Source organism: Tupaia chinensis, unplaced genomic scaffold (genome assembly GCF_000334495.1).
Source record: "Tupaia chinensis unplaced genomic scaffold, TupChi_1.0 Scaffold000700_1, whole genome shotgun sequence".
Classification (NCBI taxonomy): Eukaryota; Metazoa; Chordata; class Mammalia; order Scandentia; family Tupaiidae; genus Tupaia; species Tupaia belangeri.
Genome location: NW_006160223.1, coordinates 33,346 through 53,771, shown reverse-complemented (window position 1 = coordinate 53,771; position 20,426 = coordinate 33,346). Strand labels below are relative to the sequence as shown.

Genomic DNA, 20,426 nt, shown 5'->3' with positions numbered 1-20,426 from the left:
AAAGTTATCTTACAGTCAACTCTAATCTCTGTGTTTAACTTAGAGCGTTATTTCTGTGATTTTTTTTTTACTGTGATATAAGAACAGAAAAAAAATTCTTTTTATTTTGCTTTCAATTTATAATGGAGCAAATGCCTAATATAGAATCCAATATATAATAAGTGCTCTATAAATATTTGTTGTAGGAATAAAGATAAAAGTTATAAAGGATGTTAAATAAATTAAATCATTTAATTAATAATTTAAATAAACTCAACCCTTACTTGTTTGAATGAGAGATACAAAGATACAGAGATATGTTTATGTATCAACTTATAAACATCTATGTACATACATATCATTTAATATAATTTTATCTTAGTTAATGTGAAATGAAATTAGAAAAATAATCCTTGATTTTGCAGCCAATAATGGACTCTCACAAAATTAATTCAAATTCGGAAAATGAAAACAATGATAAACAACAATGTACTGGATATTGATGTATTCTGAGTTACCCTGCATTACTGAGCCTATTTTGCTATCACTTTCATTTTGGGTGACACTTATAATCCTTTAACATACACCAGCATAATGCATACTCTTTTGTGATTATGTTATCTAAATTTTAAATCCCAAATTTATAAATGTTTAATAGAAACATTTTTAATGCAAAACATCTAGTTATCAATTACTCTGGAAGAAAATGCAGGTGGTAATTTGCCAGAGGTAATTTTTTTCCCAAGGTTCTAGGGAATTTTTATAAACTATTTAAATGGAAATTTAAGGAATGAGCATGATAGAAGGAATGCAAAGAAAACTCTCTTAGATTAATTAGAAATCCAATGGAATATCATATACTTGCTTTCTAGACAGTAGGAAGGACAGAGAAAAATCGGCATGCTTGGCCTAGCTTTTAAGGGATATGCTTAGAATGACCATTAAGTAATATGTTTGGTCAAATTCAGTATTCCTTCTTCAGTGCCATGTGTGTCACAGACACCGACTTTCTTAAGCTTCTGAAAGCGGTCAATGAGACCGACTCCATTGGTATAAAGCTGAATTTTTATAGCCAGATATTATCTAGTGGTGAAGGATTTAATCCAACAGTGTGTCTGAGATGGTAACCCCATCTACTCTTTTTCTGAACCACTTCTAAAGTACCACAATTGCGGAAAAGAATTGGAAATAGTAAATGGAGTAATGTCCATAGCAAATCCCTGTGACACAGGAAAAGCTATTTACCAGCAAAATATGAAGAAAGAATGGTAAGAGAGGAGCTAATATGTTGAAAGGAAGGTGCTGAATAGTGTGTATAACAAATTCTTTGTCTATCACATACATACATTCATCTATTCAACAATTATAAGTTGAGCACCTACTGTGTCCTAGGCAATAAAGCTAAACAGATTAAGTGGCAAATTTAGTTTAATTATTAGTTGCCTAGTGAAGCCAGTTGGTTAGTAGATAACATAATAGAACAGAGTGCATTGCTGGCCATATAAAAGATTAATAAAGAATACATTTTAGAATATCTGAGGAAAGATTTCCTTATTAGGGACACTTATAAATGATTTATGTTTTATGAAATTAAGTAAAAATATGAGTAAAATTCAGAAATGTTGTTTCAGAATGTAGAAATTCTGTGTGCAGAAGCAAAGAGAAATAAAGGAGTGGTAGGTGATGAAACAAGTCTAATTATTGACTCTATTTCAGTAGTTGAAAGATGTTATTCACTCAGTCAAATGTATTAAAAGACCGGTTATGCAAATTCCCAACCTTGAATTGTATATTACTTCAGAGTTTTAAATTTAGTACGTAAGTTATCTTATATTTTCATTAGTATCAATGGGATGAAGAAGGATATTATTCTTACATTGCTAGTGAGATGTTCTTAGTAATGAAGTAATGACTTTCTGGGGTATTAAAATAGATATAAATTGACTTATTCATTAAGTAAGTAATTATTAAAGACAATTTACATGATAGTCACTCTTTTAGGTGCTAGAGATACAGAGCCATGAAGAATGCAATTTATCTACCCCACGGAACTTACATTATAGAAGAAGACTATATGCCTACATACAATTATACATAAGTACATGCTTATATTCTTCCACGACTAATTCATATAAATAAATACATGCATGCAAAAAATGTATATTGAATGGTGTTAGAGAAAAGGTAGAAGGGAATAAAGGATGTCAGGTAGTTGGATGAATTGGCTTCCCTGCTCAGGCTTTGTATCGGGTAATGCCTTATTGAAAACGAGAAGTGGGAACAGAGTCATGAAAGAGATAAGAGGAAGAGGCTAAGGGAATACAAAACACGAAGGTTCTGGAGCAGGAGCACCAGGAGTTCAGTGAGAAAGCTGGAGGAAGGAAGATGAGATTAATAAAATAGTCGAGGGTCAAGGCTTCTAAAAGGACTTGAAAATATTTGAAAGTTCAACAAAGGAAACTGTATCAAAGCCTTTCTGGGTACCATATATAATCACTTTCATTAATCTAGCAGAAAAGAACTCAATGTTTCATTAAATAAGTCCATTTTCTTAATGTCTTCCCTAAAGCAAGACAAAACAATCAGTATATATGGCTACTATTATTTAATTTTTAAAAATAATCTTATTAATTTAATGTGCCACTAGAGTTTATTTAAAAACCATCAAAAAGAGATTCATAGCTATGGATGGTCATCTGAGTTTGTGTGTTTATGGAAAGATGAGCAGTGATGGCAAATTTGAATTAAATTAATAGATTTCTTTCAATTTTGTGTCCTTTTGGCTTTTGTATTTTCGGTAAATATATGCATACATCATCAGAAATAAGACTTTAAGTAAGTAAAGTTGCTGAGTGAAATATTTTAAAAATATATTAGAACATGTTGCAGAATTATAAACTTTTAAAAATTTTATTTTAATTGATGGTTACAATACATTTTCCTTATTTTTGAAGCATTAATTGCTAAGACAATCTTATGTAGAATGCGAAAGTTCTTGTTTGGGTTAATTTAAAAAGTATCATTGATTTAATTGTAAATTGTTCCTATCCACTATTCATGAAATTTTCTCACCTTTTCCCATCACTCAACCACATATATATATATATAATTTATTATTAAGTTCACTTTAAAAACCCTAAATATTGGGCCAGCAGGTGGCTTGCTGGTTAAGGTGCTGGATCCTACATTACTGACTCTGCAGTTCGAAGTTCCCACACCTGAAAACACTTGGACACATATGTGTGTATGTCTGCCCATGTCCCAAACCCTGAGAGGATGGAGGAGAAGGGTAGAGAAAGGATTGTAGCATGGCCATCTCCCCTAGGGAATGATTTCTCATTTTCTCTCTCTCTCTGTTTCTGTCCGTCTCAGTCTCTCTCTGGTAAGCACACATGCCCTATGCAGGGGGAGTGGGGGGGAGACTAAGCTAAGCTAAATGCTATATGCTTATTTTTAAACATAACCCCACCATTTTAAAAAACAAATTCAAAGTCAATAATTGGTACAATTCGTGCATGAATTAGCCGTGGTTATCAGTACAAACTGCACATGCCATTTTATAATTATTATATGCACGTCTACATTTTAGAATGAAGAACCTGTGTTTTCTAGAGATGGCACCAAATTTTTTATGACAGTTCCTGTTAAGCAAGGGGGCCGTGGAGAGTTTCACCACATAGCTATGTTCTTTGTTCAGGTAAGTGCTGGCTTTGTTCTGTGGTTTGGTTTAATTGTAAACTTTCCACTAAATATCCAAATCTTGTTGCATTCTAAAAATGCTGTTGTTACCTGTGAGGTCCAGTTTTATATGCAGCTCTTAAGACATTATGGGAAGAAGACACTTACCTACAACCATCAATTCAAGCTGTACCTTCTCACAAAACAGCCTCAAAACTCAATAAAAACATAGTGAGCTACACATGTGTGCCATAAACTGAGGGCCTTGGGACATAGAATTTAATAAATGAAAAACACCCAACTTTCAAGGACCTGAGAACAATCTAGAGATTTTTTATTCTACAAATACATGTAACTTATTTCATACAAGTAACATTTCCAAGGTGTTCTAAACTTTTTAAATACTCAAAACAACCTAATTGTCCAACAAAAATTGAAAAGTTGAATAAATTAATGTAAACTCATATAAGCAAATTCAATGCAGATATAACAAGAAACAGTAAAACTATATTTTTAATGTCTGTCAGTCAATCTATGTTTCTTTTTTAAGAACTTTCTGTTAAAAAAGAGGAGAAAAGTTTTTTTCATTAAACTTCAAAAGAACATTAACGGTTTATATAACTTTATCTCTAAAAAAAATCAGTAGATTCACAATAAATGGTTTAAATGTGATAAAGTTAATGAGTAAATTTTAAATTAATTTCCAATAACAAACACTCTTTTTTTTTTTTTTTTTTAGACTTTTTTTGCTATAAGGTGCATGCGCTTGCCAGAAAGACAGAGAGAGACAGAGAGACAGAAAGTAAGAAATCATCCCCCAGGGGGTATGGCCACACTGCAATCCCTTCTCCTCCATTCTCCTCTAGGGATCTTGGGCATGCACGCACACACGCCCAGCGTGAGTTTAAGCCATTGGATCCAGGACTCGAATTGTGGTCGGCTACATGGGAGTCCAGCAACATAGCCATTACGCCAACTGCTGGTCGCTAATAACAAACACTCCTGATAAAATACCTTCAAAATCAAATAAATAAATGTCTTAGTATCACAGTTAAAATACTTTATACTGCTATGTCACTGTGATCAGATTGGAATCTTTATGAGAGTTTTACAAACTAGCCAAGAATAATTTCATATTTATAAAATATAGGGTAAATATAAATGTGGTAAAAGATCCTTAAACAAATTGGCTACTATTATATTTTTATGTTCTTCGAACTTTCAAGTATGTCTTGTGCACGGTCTCACTTATCACCATATTTGCATTATAACTTAAAGTTTTGAGTTTCAAAATTTTGTCACCAGTTAAAAATTTAAAACTTGTTCAAGATCTGTGCTATTAAAATAATTGACGTAATTTTAATTTTAATCAAGACTGAAATAAATAATTTGAAATGTATAATTTCCATGATAAAGATGTAGATTGGTTTTCATACCATATTATTAAGGTAGAAAGGTTATAGACTAATGATCCTATTTATGTTCTAAATAAATGTATGCATTCATATATGAATAAAATTTGGGATATTTCTACATCAAGTTATTAAAGTGATTATATAAACCATGTAGAGTTAAGAACCTTTTTTTTAAATATGAAGTGGAGGGAGCATCTCTAGAAAATTGAGGAGAATCAAAGATAAAAGAGAGAAGCAAAACATTTATGGGACACAAACATGGAAAATTATCTGTTGATGATAATGTGTAGGTTAATATACAGTGTGTTCATGCTGGGGGAAAATAAAAAAGAATAAAGTAGATTCCCTGTCACAAAGACAAGGGTCTAGTTTGTACCTACATTGCATGAAACTCACATTAAAGGTTAGCTCATTCATTAATGGGAAAAAATAAAGAAAATTGCTCTACTTGATAAACTTTTCTCACTAAGAGTATACTTTGTTGTTATAAATATTAGAAAAATATTTTGGCCAGGAAAAAAAATCACACTTTCCAAATAATTTAGTAGACTCTGGTATTTATTAAAATTTAAAATATCAATCTTTTATATTTAAGAGACAGTGTAAAAACATAGGTGGCAAATATTGCATAAAAATTGTGAACATTTATAAGATTTGTGGAAGAATAGAAAAAATATATAATACATCTTCACGTGTACAATTCTAGAAAGAAGACAATCTGTTCAACAAATTAGGGAGAGAAATAGTATCTTTATAAAATATGTTATTGGGTGTGGATATGATGTTGGTATGTAGACTGAGATATTTATGCATCTAACAAAGAAGATTTTAATAATCCTTAAGAAGAAATACCTTCTGTCTCCCAGTCAATCCAGCCTGACACAGTCTAATTCATTACTTCTGAAATATCCAGATAGAGCAGATGTGTTTACTTTGTTTCTCTTCTGTATGGAGATTTTTAACAAAACTGTCATTGAAGTAAAAAACATTTTGCTCTATTCTAGTCGTTGTTCATGAAAATTCTGGTTCACTTCACTGATAACCAAACATGACTACATGACAATTTATGGATATTTTGGCAATTAACTAAACTTTGTTTACTTTGTTAATGACTCAGAGGGAGGTCAGTGCTTGGTGAATACAAATTATACTTAAATTGGGATATGGTCACACACATAAACAGATTATTTTAGGAAAGTTTGAATCCTCTTGCTTCAATTTAATATTAGGTAACAAAATTGTTTTTTGATAAATTGGTTATGACTGCCTTTTTTTACACACACATGTGCATGCACACACACACACACACATATACGTACACAAAAAGAGATGAAAAATTCTAAAGTAAATAAACTGAAAGTAGAACTTTATAAAAATTTCCCATGGCCTCATCACTCCACATTCTCCCAATTTTAATCAATTGATGCATATATTTTCAATGCCTTTTTACATTAAAACATACAATTTTCCTTTAAAGATTGAAACGATAGCATAATATAGCTGTAACATTTAAAGAATAACTTATGAACATTTTCTCGTGTTATTTCATTGTATTTCTAAAAAATTCCAGAGCGAGCTATAGAGGGAGACAGAGAGAGAGAGAGAGCAGGGAAGTGAGAAGGCACTCCTCATGAGGGAACACCGTACCGCAATCCCATCCTTTCCATTTGTCCTTCCCTTTGGGGCATTGGGCCTGCCCACACATGTTGCCCATGTGTTTTTCAAGCTGCCCAGTCCTGGTCGCTGGTCATGTGGTATCTAGCCCCCTTAACTACCACCCCACCAGCTGGCCCTAAATTGTATTCCTAACGTTTGAGATTTTTCTTAAGTGTGATTTTAATAGTTACTCAGAAGCCCATCAAGTAGACATATACTGTATATAAATGATTCAGTTTAATTTATTATGGAGGGTTTTTTTTCTAGTTATTTGATATTAGAAGTGATTTTTTCTATTTATTATTATTACCACAAGAAATACATATCTAGATATTAACAGATTTCTGGATAAATATATGCATATGTTTTTTTCATTTAAGTTTTGCTATTCATATCAAATTGGCTCTCTGAAAAATAGCATAATAATCTACAGTTGAGACAGTATAATTTCCACCATTGATGACCTCATAGCCTTTGTTATTCCCGTGCCATGCTGCAATATTCCACTTACAACGGATGTGCACGGGAAGTGGCAGCTGTGAGGACCCAGGGACTTGGCAGCCACAGTCAGGAAAACCATCTTTGCAGTATTTCATACCTACCTATATTTGAGAGCTTTTGATTCACTTGGATTAGATTTGTCTGAAATATTTTACCAATTAAGTTTAGCAAATTTTGCAAACATTTGGATCCCCTATACAAAGAATAAAAAGCATTAACTAGAGGCCAAACTGTAAAATTAAGACTTTTGGGCTATTTTCATTAGAGAAAGTAATGGTTGTCATTATAAATATTTTTTCTTACTCATAGTAAAATTATTCTTGACAAAATAATTCTAAAATCTAAAAATAGGTGCCAGCCAGTGGCACAGCACCAAAATAACAAAATATGATGTTCTAGGAGGCAGATCCACATAGAAAGGTTTCAGTTCAAGTCCTGAGACTTCCGCCCATGCCCATGATCTGGGCTGGCTGAGGCTAGGGGTAGATTATGGCATCAACACTCTATTGTGGTGCTCTTTCTTTCTCTTTCTCTCACTGATGGGAAAAAAAAGGAAGCAAGAGAAAATGAAAGAAACTTTTTTTAAAAAAGAAAGATCTCATGTTTTTCTCTGTACTTCTCTGTTAAAGGTGATTGTAGCTTATGTATAATATTACACCCTGATGTTCTAAATTTAAATGTCTAATGCATATTTTCTCATAATGCATGAGAATTTTGAAACACAACTCTTTAGAAATATTTAGTTGACAGAATGTATATAAATAACCATGATTATTGTGCAATGTTTAATTTGGTGGCAATTTTTTACAACTCTAAAAAAAAATTATGTGAAGCTTTCTTTTCTTTTTTTTTGGAGAGGTTTTTGCTAGAGGGTGTGTGCGCTCGCCAGAAAGACAGAGAGGGACAGAGAGACAGAAAGTGAGAAATCACCCCCCAGGAGGGAGGCCATGCCTCAATCCCTTCTTCTTTATTCTCCTTTCAGGATCTTGGGCACACATGCACACACAGGTCCAGGACTCGAACTGCAGTCGACTACATGGGAGTCCAGCAACATAGCCATTATGCTAACTGCTGGTCCCACAAGTTATCTAAAGCTTTCTTATACTGTATATTATTTCTTTGGTATTGATTAACAGAACTGTGAACCCAGAGTTAAAAGTGAAATATTTCTGAGCCCTTATATACATATTTTCAGACTACTTTAAATATGTGATAGCACAATTTGTATTTTCTCTACCTTCATATATTCCTTTAATGAAAATATTATTCTGGAAATCTATATAGCTAAAGTAATAGTGTTTCTGGTTATATTGTATGATATACATATTAATATCAATGTATGTACTTCTTAAATGACATACTGATGGAGAACATTTGTATCTTAAATTGTAACACTTTTGACCACTTCGGATATTGTTTCGTTCCCCCCTCCCCCCCAATATCTGTTGTGTAGACTTCTCACTTCTGAATTCCTACCTTTGGACTGTGCCTTTTGTCATCCCATATCTTGCAGTTTAGGATGCAGTTAAGAGAAAACGTGACCACCTTCTTCTCCCAAATGTGGGGTAGGCAGTTTCCATTAAGCTCAGTAGTTCACATCTATGGGCATAAGCAATTGCCTTGTCATCTTTCAAAATTGTGTTAAATGAAAAATTATACGCTGGTGAGTCCATTCACTTGCTCTATTCAGCAACATGAAGTTTTGCCCAGGAGAGCTGATGATTTCAGTTGGAATAAATTTAAGTGTCATTATTCATTAAAAATACTGCAGAAAAAAGCATGCACCCAATCCACAATTCTATCACCTAATCAACCCAATACAATTTTTTCATTACATTTCACTGCTGTATCTGATTAAGACATTGTCTGAAAACAATTAGCTCATCTTATGTAATGAATAGAGAGTAAATTAATGCATGCTATTTTTAAGTGCTACATTTCCTTTATTTAGAAGATGTAAAAATTAAACAGAATTTAATATAAGAAACTTGAATGAACAGTGTGGAATCAGGGAAAAAAACACATGCATATTTAAATTTTTACCAGCACCAATGCATTTACAATTTGTCAATAGAAATATAAAATTAGTAATTAACTTCTTCATGTAAGATAAAATATCTGCAAAATTAAGGAGAGATGTCTGATGTCAAATATCACAAATAATAAACAGCCTCTTGTAAATTTTAGCTTTCTTTAAGAATGAATGAAATCACTCCTTTTATTGTTTTATATTCTAATTTAATTTTTTTTTTTTTTTTTTTTTTTTGCTTTAGGGCACGTGCGCTTGCCAGACAGACAGAGAGAGACAGAGACAGAAAGCGAGAAATCACCCCCCAGGGGTGATTTAAATTAATATATGATTTCAACTTAAAATATATTGCCATAGAGACCAGCAGTTGGCATAATGGCTATATCGCTACACTCCCATGTAGTCGTCAGCGGTTCGAGTCCCAGACCCAGTGGCTTAAACTCATGCTGGGCGCTTGTGCATGCATGACCAAGATCCTGAGAGGAGAATGGAAGAGAAGGGATTGTGGTGTAGCCATCCCCCCAGGGGGTGATTTCTCACTTTCTGCCTCTGTCTCTCTCTGTCTTTCTGGCTAGCACACGTACCCTATAGCAAAAAACTTTAAATATATATATATATAGTGCCATATTACTTTGCCAAATGACCACTATGATTCTATATTTATATTCAGTTTTCAATCTTACCATATAAATATAACAGAGATTATGGATATAAAGAATGAAAGGAATGCTATCGTAAAGTAAATGCTATTCTTTCATGCTTTGTTAAATTACCTCTCCATAAATATATTTCCACTGAAGGTGTTTGACAAACTGAAGTACAGTCAGCCTCTTGTGAAAACAAATGAGGTCCTTCGATACTTATATTATTGGTGTTGGGATTATTTACATAGAATCCTGATAAAAAATTAATGTACTCACTGCTATGATATGATTTAATTCATATCATTGAAAAATAAGTCTATGCTATGTTATGTGAAGTTGAGACTCAGCACATATTTATCCAGGTAGATGTGAAGCGAGCAGCAATCACGGTGGTTTGAAGTAACATCTAAAGGGGAAGAGGTGGTTATTATGGCTTCCAACAAGAGATCTGGTCACTCACTCATTGCTAATATTATATTTTGAACACAGATGAATTATTAAATAAATAGCATGCAATTTTAATTGTATGTACCCTGTGTTCAAACATTTGTTTCAAACATTGTATTTTTGTTCATAACCACTTTTAATGTGGAAACTCATTCTCCTTAAAAAAATCCACAAATATACATGCCAAAATTCCCAGGAAAAAAATTTAAAAATAAAAAAAAAACAAAAAACCAGGGGAATAACCAACATAGAAATCAATAAACCAGGGGCCAGCAGGTGGTGCAGAAGTTAAGGTGGCTTAATCCCATTTGGTGGACATCAAGGCTCAGGGTTAGATCTGGCAGCTTGAGAGAAGGCCGGGCATACGTGGAAGTGTGCCCCAAATCCCAAGCAGAAAGTGGAGGTGAAGGGATTATAGCATAGTCATCTCCACTGGATGTGATTTCTCACTTTTCGTCTTTCTCTCTCCATCTCTCTGGAGAGCGCACAGTCATCTTATAGCAAAAGCAAGGAAAAAAAACAATCTATAAACCAGTAGGATCTCCAGATATTTACAAATACTGAACAAGGTTTCTATTTTCCAAGTTTTAAGTTTGGTTTTCATTTTGTTTCTTAGTTTTATTATTTATTTATTTATTTAATCTCGTAATTGATACTAACACCTCAAAATTTAAATATTGTGTCTCGTTTCACTCATTTCAAAAAAGGACCTAGAAATGAGTAAAGAGAGCTCTCAGCTGGATTGCCGTCCTCTAGGAGCTTAGCAATAAAATTTGCATCTGACGTTAGAAATCATTAATAGATAAATTCTAGAATGTAAAAACAAATTCAAGAAACAGTTTGAATTGTCTCAGAGTTGTAAGAAAATAAGATCAATGTTTTAACATATGTTACATCAGTTACAGGTTGGTTTTGTTTCTTTGCTTGTTTTGCACTTTTGGGTGCAGGAACACACCGAAGAGGAATGGGAGTGGGTATGGGGAAGGAAGTACCCTGACCCTGCCCCAAGGAAGGGACAGCCATGTTGCAATCCTTCTCCTGTCTCGTGTCTGGATTTTTGGGAGGCATGCACATGTACCTGATAATGATTTTCAAACCTGGACTCAAATCACTTAGTTGTTCACATAGGATCCAGTGTCTTAACCTCCATCCATCTGCTGGGCCAGTTACAAGTAGTTTTTAAGTGAGGACTTTACCAAATATTTAAGTAACATGTACTTCCAATTTTGCATAAATGCATTATGAAAATAAGGAAATATCTTAAAATATGTTTTATGTCACAGTATCATTTTGTTACCAAAACCAGATAAACACAGTGGGAAGAAGCTAAAATTTTTAATTGGATATAGGTGAATTAGTTCTTCAGTACCTGCTTTTAATTAAAAGTTATTTTTCATATATGAATGCTAAATTTTCTTAAAATTTGAAAACATTGCATTTACATTTACTTGAGAAAAATTAAAATAATCTTAATAGGTACAAATCTAAGATCAAATAAATTCAACATTATCAAGATTTGGAACCTTAGCTATTTAGGAATAAAGGAAAGTTGTGTAATCCGGTAAAGACATTCACCATAAATTTGGTTAATGTAGCATAATTGATAATGAAACATTAGTAACATCCTCTTCAAATCAGTATTGAGAAAAAGAATGAAAATGCTTGTATATGCATTAAACCGGAGATGACACTTCTTAGAAATTGCCATCTATGAAAGAGAGTAAAAAGAACTCACTAAGGAGAGGCATCTCTTGGAATACTGATAATAAAGAAAAGATATAAGCTAGTGACAGAAATTAAATGACCTTACAGAAAAAAAGAGAAAGGAATAAAGAAAGGAAAGGTTATAAGATATGCATGTCTAGTGGTGCCACAGAAGGATGGTCCTTGGACTGCTCGTCTACAGGGCACTTATGGGAAATGACTGAGTTATTTAATCTTTTAAAATCATTATGTATATATATATATATATATTGGGGAAAATTCAGGATATTTTTAAAGAACAAAATATGACTGGCAAAAACATGAAAAGTTATTGTATGAGGAAAACTGAAAGCAGAAAGAAAACATTTTCAGTGGATTAAAATACAAAATAATACACGGATTAATTGCAAGTTGACCCAAGATAAATAGAGATTGCTGAAAATATCCCAATCAAAGTAACGAAAACAGCCAACAGAATCAAAATGAAACAAAGAAATAAAAAGGATCAGAGATAGCAATGACAGGAAAATAAAATCCAATTTATATTTAATTAGCACTCTTAAGTGAGATTAAAACCAGAGTGGAAGAGGCAATATTTAAAACTATGATTCAACAGCAACACTACAAACAACAGAATTCCAGAAGCAAATGAAGACCTTGGGGGGAGAATGGCGTTAAGAGCATTGTTAAAGTTATTAATATAAAGATAACTTGTGAAGCTAAATTAAACATGTAGTACCGGGCATGGTGGTGCCTACCGTTTGGTTAAAATGTAGCACCAGATTTTGAAATACATACACACACAGACAACAGAAACTGAAAAAGAAAACACCTACTAGAACAAAGCTCATCATATATATATATATAATATATATATAATAATCACAATAAATATATGAAAACATGAACAAGTTTTTATAAAGGTTATCAGTCATACAAAAAATATATTTCGTTATGGCAAAAGTCATGATGGGGTTTTTTTCATGGTTTTCTATGAAAAAAAAAAATGTATCATGACTTTTCCAACAACCCAGTATATTGGCTTCACTTACATACTGAAAGAAAAAAACACTTTTAAGACGGGCTCATGAAAAAGGATTTGGTGTAATCTTTTATGAAAAATACAGTTTCATATTCTTATTCTGTAGTGTGATGAAAATAAATGTTGGTGAGGAAGTAGAGAGCTGGTCGAGTGACAAAAATTCATATTGCTAGGGACTATAAATTGGTACCACTTTTTTTTTTTTTTTTTTTTTTTTTTTTGAGAGATTTTCACTGTAGGGCGCGTGCGCTCGCCAGACAGACAGAGAGAGACATAGAGACAGAAAGCGAGAAATCACCCCCCAGGGGGGATGGTCACGCCGCAATCCCTTCTCCTCCATTCTCCTCTCGGGATCTTGGGCACGCACGCACACGCGCCCGGCGTGAGTTTTAAGCCACCGGGTCCGGGACACGAACCACGGTCGACTACGTGGGAGTCCAGCGACATAGCCATTACGCTAACTGCTGGTTCCCTAAATTGGTACCACTTTTAAAAAGAGCTTGTCTTTAGAAAACATGCATCCTCATACGAAGCAACCCTATTACTGGCAGTTTGTCTCAGAAAACCCTCTGCCATGCACATCGGAAGACCTTAATTATAGCAACACATTTTATTTGTTTTCTATTTTTCAATGAAAGGTCAAAAGAAATCGAGAGAGAGGCATTTTCTTGATAGAGGCTCCTCACATCTCGCTTTCTGCCGCACGTCCCGGTTAGCTAGGATTCCTGGTGCAAACCGCTGAGGCGGCGTGTCAGGAGAACCAGGTACTGAAGTGGGCCTCCCCCACAGTACTAGTCTTATGTAGAGGTGCTGTCCCTTTCCATCTGTGACCCTGCTGCTGGCCAATAAGCGACTTGCTTTCTAGAAGAAGCATTTGGAAACAACTCAAATGTTGGGACAGATAAATTGTGCTGTATTCTTACAATGGAATGCCATACAGCAGTGAAAATGAATGACATCTATAAGCATAAACACAAAATCAGCAAAGAAATAAATTATTGAGTGAAAATGGCAAATCTTGTAGTAATGCACATACTGTAAGAATTAAAAGGAATATAATACAGAGTATTTATTTGGAGTGAAGTTTTTCCTGAAATGTCCTATTTAAAGTTGTCCAAATTGCACAGCTGCCCCTCTTTTAGATGAGATGGATCAGAGTCCTACATCAGTAGTAATGCTGTTGTGGAAATGGAACCTGAGGTGCACTCTCACCTAGAGCGGTTTTCTGAAGGCTTTTCCCACAGCCCAGGAAAAAGACTGACCTGCCTCTGTCTGAGTTTATAGAAAGGCATGTACATTCTTGGGACCAGCAGTTAGCGTAATGGCTATGTTGCTGAACTCCCATGTAGTCAACTGCAGTTCAAGTCCTGGACCCAGTGGCTTAAACTCACGCCGGGCGCTTGTGCATGCATACCCAAGATCCCGACAGGAGAATGGAGGAGAAGGGATTGTGGCGTGGCCATCCCCCCTGGGGGGTGATTTCTCACTTTCTGTCCCTCTGTCTCTCTCTGTCTGTCTGGCGAGCGCATGTGCCCTATAGCAAAAAGAAAGAAAGAAAGAAAGAAAGAAAGAAAGAAAGAAAGAAAGAAAGAAAGAAAGAAAGAAAGAAAGAAGGAAGGAAGGAAGGAAGGAAGGAAGGAAGGAAGGAAGGAAGGAAGGAAGGAAGGAAAGAAAGAAAGAAATGCACACACATTCTTGAGATTTAAAACAGAATCCTAGCTAAGAATTAAAGAATTAAAAGTGCAATACGCAGTCAGTATTTTCAGGCGTACAGGGAGAGACTGTTTAAATAAAAAGAAGATCAATATTTTCTATTTCTTTACAGAGTAAAAGTGAGCAAATTACTGTGCGGCATCTGACATCAGGAAACTGGGAAGTGATAAAGATCTTGGCATATGATGAAACTACTCAAAAAATGTGAGTGTGTTCAATTCTTTAGTCGAACTGGCAGTCAGAGCTGTCAAATACGATCTTTCCTACTATGAGAATTGTGTTTTGGTTACCCTAGAGCTAGTCAAAACAAGCCAGCCATGTGAAGAATAACCTTTTCTTTAAATACTCTCTTTACACTTCACATGGAGACAACTTCCACAGACACACACATACACGTGCATGCACTCAGAGAGATTGAAAGAGATTATGAAAAAGAGTTATTTTATAAAGGAAAACAAGTGTTTTTCAGGTGGGTCAAAGCCCTGTAAAACAGCTCTTGCCTGTTTTTCAACAGTTTTGAAAATTCAAGTGAAAACCTGGCATGACTACTACAGCTGTGTCTGATGTGTGTGTTGTTTTCTTTCCTGGGCAGTTATTTTCTGAGCACGGAGATTTCTTCCAGAGGGAGGCAGCTGTACAGGTAAGCACATGCAAGGATCCCCTGCCACAGGATGGCTTCTTCATGGCCTTCTGCACAGTGTGGAGAAGGAGGGGAAAATCCGAAGAGTCATTTTCAGCTTGGCTAGGGGAGAGCAAGTTTGGCGGACAAAGCCTCGGCAGGACTGGAGCCGGAGTGAAGAACACTTTTTTCTCTGCCGCTTCCACCTTCTCTTTCCTTCACCTACTTTTACAGTTTCAGATGCTCTTTCTTTGTGGCTTGCTTTTTTGAACTGCCCATATCATAGACATTTACGTAGCTTCCCCAGTGACCTCTTCTGCTAAGGCTTATTTTGAATTGTAAGTTCCTTAATGTAATTTATTACTGAACAAGATAATGGTATTGTAAGGGTTTAGTTGAATCTCTCAGGTGTAAACTCTCCCATTTGTCCCATCATTTGTAAAATCCAATGAGGCTGTGGCAGGCAGATGTATCCTTATGTAAGTCAGAAATGCTCAGGCTTACTGAAACACAGCAGTACATGGGGATGATCACATCTGCCCAATTTCCCAAAGGCAAAGCTGTGTTCTTAACAAGGCCTTACCATCACATCTATTTAATATTAAAATATCTCCTCACCCAGGAAGTTTTCACCAGCACCTCACAAGAATGGTTTTATTTTTGTTTGGCAAGGAGCCTATTAATTTCTAGACTTTATATGCACTTTCTAATTTCCTTTTCACAGATACATTTTTAAAGTGTCAAAACTGCCGTGTCATATTCTCAATGAAAATTCATCATGTTTGAAGGAATGTCAACCATGATTCTTACCAAACAGCCCAGACTTCCTCTGAGAAGTAAAAATGCATGTTTAGGCTAATCTGGCTCCCCCCACACACATACAATTCACCCACATACTCTTATTTATCCAGTTTGCTTTTATCTGAAGGAAGTCTACCATTTTTGATCATCTTTCTCAATATGTTCTTTTCATATTCGTTAGCTTATTCCCTTGTACCTCCTTGAACTCATGGTCTCAAATTTAATAACTTACAGGAAAAAAAGAACGTATTTATTTAGAAATATTGATTTGAAATTTGACTTGAGATCTTCCTCATATACTGGACACTTTTTCCTTTAAGGTGGCCTAAAGCTTACTTTTTAAGAAGCATATATTGTGATTGATATTGGTACCCATGGACAATACTTCATAGAAATATTGGAAATATTCCATCACTGTTTCATTTCTTCCATTTTAGAAAACTTTTTTTTTTTTTTTTGGAGAGGTTTTCACTATAGGGCATGTGTGCTCACCAGACAGACAGAGAGAGACATAGAGACAGAAAGAGAGAAATCACCCCCCAGAGGGAATGATCATGCCGCAATCCCTTCTCCTCCATTCCCCTCTCAGGATCTTGGGCACACACGCACATGCGCCTGGCATGAGTTTTAAGCCACCGGGTCCGGGAGGCAAACCACGGTCAAATACGTGGGAGTCCAGCGACATAGCCACTACGCTAACTGCTGGTTCCCCAGAAAACTTTTTTTGAGTGAGACTTTTGCTATAGGGCACATGTACTCACCAGAGAAACGGAGAAAACAGAGAGACAGAAAACAAGAAGTTGTTCCCCAGGACAGATGGCCACATAGCAATCCCTTCTCCTCCACTCTCCTCTCAGGATTTTGGGCATTGATGCACAGGCATCTGGCAGGAGTTTCAAACTGCAGGGTCCAGGACTCAAACTGTGGCCAACAATGTGAGTCCAGCAAAGTAACCAATACACCATCTGCAGGTCTCCCATTTTAGAAAACTCTTAAACAAAAATTACAGTGTCTGGGACCAGCAGTTAGCATAATGTCTATGTCGCTGGACTCCCATGTAGTCGAATGCAGTTCGCGTCCCGGACTTGGTGGCTTAAAACTCACACTGGGCAGGTGTGTTTATATGCCCAAGATCCCGAGAGGAGAATGGAGGAGAAGGGATTGCGTGCGGCATGGCCATCCCCCCTGGGGGGTGATTTCTCACTTTCTCTCTCTCTCTTTCTGTCTGTCTGGCGAGCGCACGCGTCCTAAAGCGAAAACCTCTCCAAAAAAAAAAAAAAATTAGTGTCTGATGATTGGACTTGGTTTCATTCAACAAATGAAACTGTCTCAATTCTTTTTTTCCATTATTAGTCTCAAATGTGATTTGAATCCTAACGACTTCTCAGATTTGTGTGCTTGTCTTCTCTCTCTAGTGACAATGGAAGAATGGTCTATATATCTATGACCTGTAGCAGTGAAATCAACTATCTTATAAAGAAAATATACTACCCATAAATTTTCCCTTAAATAGCTCATCAGATGCAGGTTGACTTGTCTGTAAGATAATGTTAGCGTCCGACCCAAAAAACTCAATAGTGTCTTGTCCAGGCTTAAAATGATTGTTGGTTAACTTAATCTATGGGATTAGACACCACTGCAGAATCAGAACTGTTACTATATTAGTGTTACATACTTATATTTCTGTATTTCAATAAACTCATAATCTAAATAATGAGAAAATACCGATATAAATCTTGAGGGAACTTGGATCTGAAAGCTTAATGGAAAAGAGACAGAAACATGGAATCATAGTACACCATTCCTGACTAGCTGTGTGTTACTAGGACAAGTTCTAAATTTTAACCCTTTCCATGGTGATGGTTATAGAGCACTGTGATTTAGATCATGAAACAAAATTGTACATTTAAAAATGTCTAAAATGGCACATTTTATGCTGTATATATTTAACTACAATCCTAAGAAAAAGTAATTAGATCTGATCATCTTAAATTACTGTAAGAGTGAAACTACTCAATGTTATTAAGAGCTTCTTACATATTAATTGCCCTCACTAATAAAGGAAAACGTGGCATTTTAATCCACTCACTGTGTTGCAAATGTGGATGTGCACCTTGGGGGACTATTTTAAGCCTCCATTGCTTTGGCACGTCTGATACCTGCCTTAACACACCTGTTCCCACTCTGATGTCTGCAGCACCTTACAGGTTGAAATCAATTGCACTGTTATTTGTTTATGAATATATAGCCCAAATTATGTTTTATTCAGCAATTAAATTGGGTCACTTTTGTCTGAGTTATTTTAATTAATTAATTTATTTATTCCATGAGCAAGAGAGACAGAAAGAGACACAGCACCTCCACAACAGGGTCATCACACCATGACCTATCCCCAGCCTCAGCCATGATCAGGGGATCATGGGCATGCACATGCCCATCATACTTGAGGAAGTCTCTAGGCACAGATTCAGGTCCTTCCCACGAGGGTCAGTCTCACACAGCATCATATTTTACCACTGTGCCATCATCTGGCACACATCCTCCATTGTATTCAGTCATTCATTCATTTGGATAATACTGCATTCAGTTTTATTTATACAGTTATATGGGGGGGAGGGGGACAGCCCATGGTGTAGTGGTTAAAGCCGCTGCGTTCCACACGACCAGTTGTGCAGTTCAATTCCTGACCTGGTGGCTTGAGAAACATGCAGAGAGCATGTGTGTACATGCCCGAAGTCCCAAAAAGAGAAATGTAGAAAGAATCCCAACATGATCGTTCTCCATGGGGGATGTTTTCTCACTCTCTCTCCTCCCCTTTCTCTTTCTCTAGTGAGCATATGGACCCTCTAGCAGATTCTTTAAAAAATGGAATTTTGATGAAATATTTTTAGTCACATATAATAATTGTACATAATAATCATATCATAAATATATGATTTTACACTACAACAATGCAATGGTAAAACTTCATTCAGAGTCATTAGAATTCCCATCATCTCTGCCATTTGCCATTACTTGTGTTGGGAACATTCAAAAATCCTCCCTTTAGTTACTTGGAGATATTTAACAAGTTACTGTTATATTCTCAACCCCAAATCTTATAATACTAGAAATTGTTTCCTCTATTTGCAATTTTATTTTTGTTAATTAACAGCTCTCTATCTCCATTTCATCTCATCCAGCTTCTAGCAGTCGTTTTTCATCCCTCTCCCACTATGAAGCCATTTTTTTCAATATCAATATGTGGACATGTTTCTTTCCATGGTTGCTTATTTCACTTTATGCACTGTTCTCTAGGCTTGCCCATTTAACATAAAATGATACAACATTGAACTTTGGGTAGATTTCTCAACCCCTCTGACCTTAAGCACTATTAATATGAAATAAAAATGATGATTATTTTTCTCTTTACCTCCTCAATGTTTCAAAGTAAATGTTATTATTAACATTAAAGGTATTATCATACAAAATAACTTCTCATTACCAAATATTTTAGTCCAAGAATGTGGTGAGGAAATTTTGGTACTGATGCCAAATTCTAATGTTTAGGATAGTCTATTTACAAAATCATGAGCTTGATTTTTGTGTGATTGTGGAAATATTTATTTGTTCTTTCAATTAATATTTATTGACGGCTACTTTTGTCTCTGTGGACAATTAATCCCTTTTAAGACTTTATACAGAAATATCTATGAAAAAATGCAAATAACAATGTTATGTTGAGCCTCATAGAAATCAGTTTTCTTATTTATAACCATACATACATATCATATACAAACAGGTATACATAATTTTAATTTTATTGCAGAGAAGAAAAATGTGTATGTGTTAACATTAATAATGGAAATTGACTTAGCAAATGAATGACAAGTCAGTTTATGAAGGAGCTCTATGCGAACACTGATGTAGCTCTTCTGTTCATATTATTGGGTCGTCGGAAAAGTCAGGATGCTTTTTTGCACAGAAAAATTCATTCTCAATTTTCCGACAATCAAATACATTTAAATGTTGGTGCCACTCAATCAGATACCTATTATAGTAGCATTTTAACTTTGTTTTCTTTCCACAGTGCTTCTACTGAAGGATTACTGAATCGTCATTGCATTTCATGCAATTTTATGAAAGAACAATGTACATATTTTGATGCCAGTTTTAGTCCCATGAATCAGCATTTCTTATTATTTTGTGAAGGTAAGAT

General features: G+C 35.1%; 1 protein-coding gene across 1 annotated transcript in view; it reads left to right on the top strand.

Moving 5' to 3' along the window:
- Positions 1–20,426, top strand: part of DPP10 (dipeptidyl peptidase like 10) — a gene marked incomplete at its 3' end in the record, with an annotated part of 525,560 nt that overhangs the window by 495,264 nt on the left and 9,870 nt on the right. The window contains exons 12-15 of the mRNA XM_006160632.1: positions 3,569–3,676; positions 14,921–15,012; positions 15,401–15,448; positions 20,298–20,419. Of these exons, the coding sequence (XP_006160694.1) occupies positions 3,569–3,676; positions 14,921–15,012; positions 15,401–15,448; positions 20,298–20,419 (370 nt within the window). The remainder of the gene's footprint in view (positions 1–3,568; positions 3,677–14,920; positions 15,013–15,400; positions 15,449–20,297; positions 20,420–20,426) is intronic.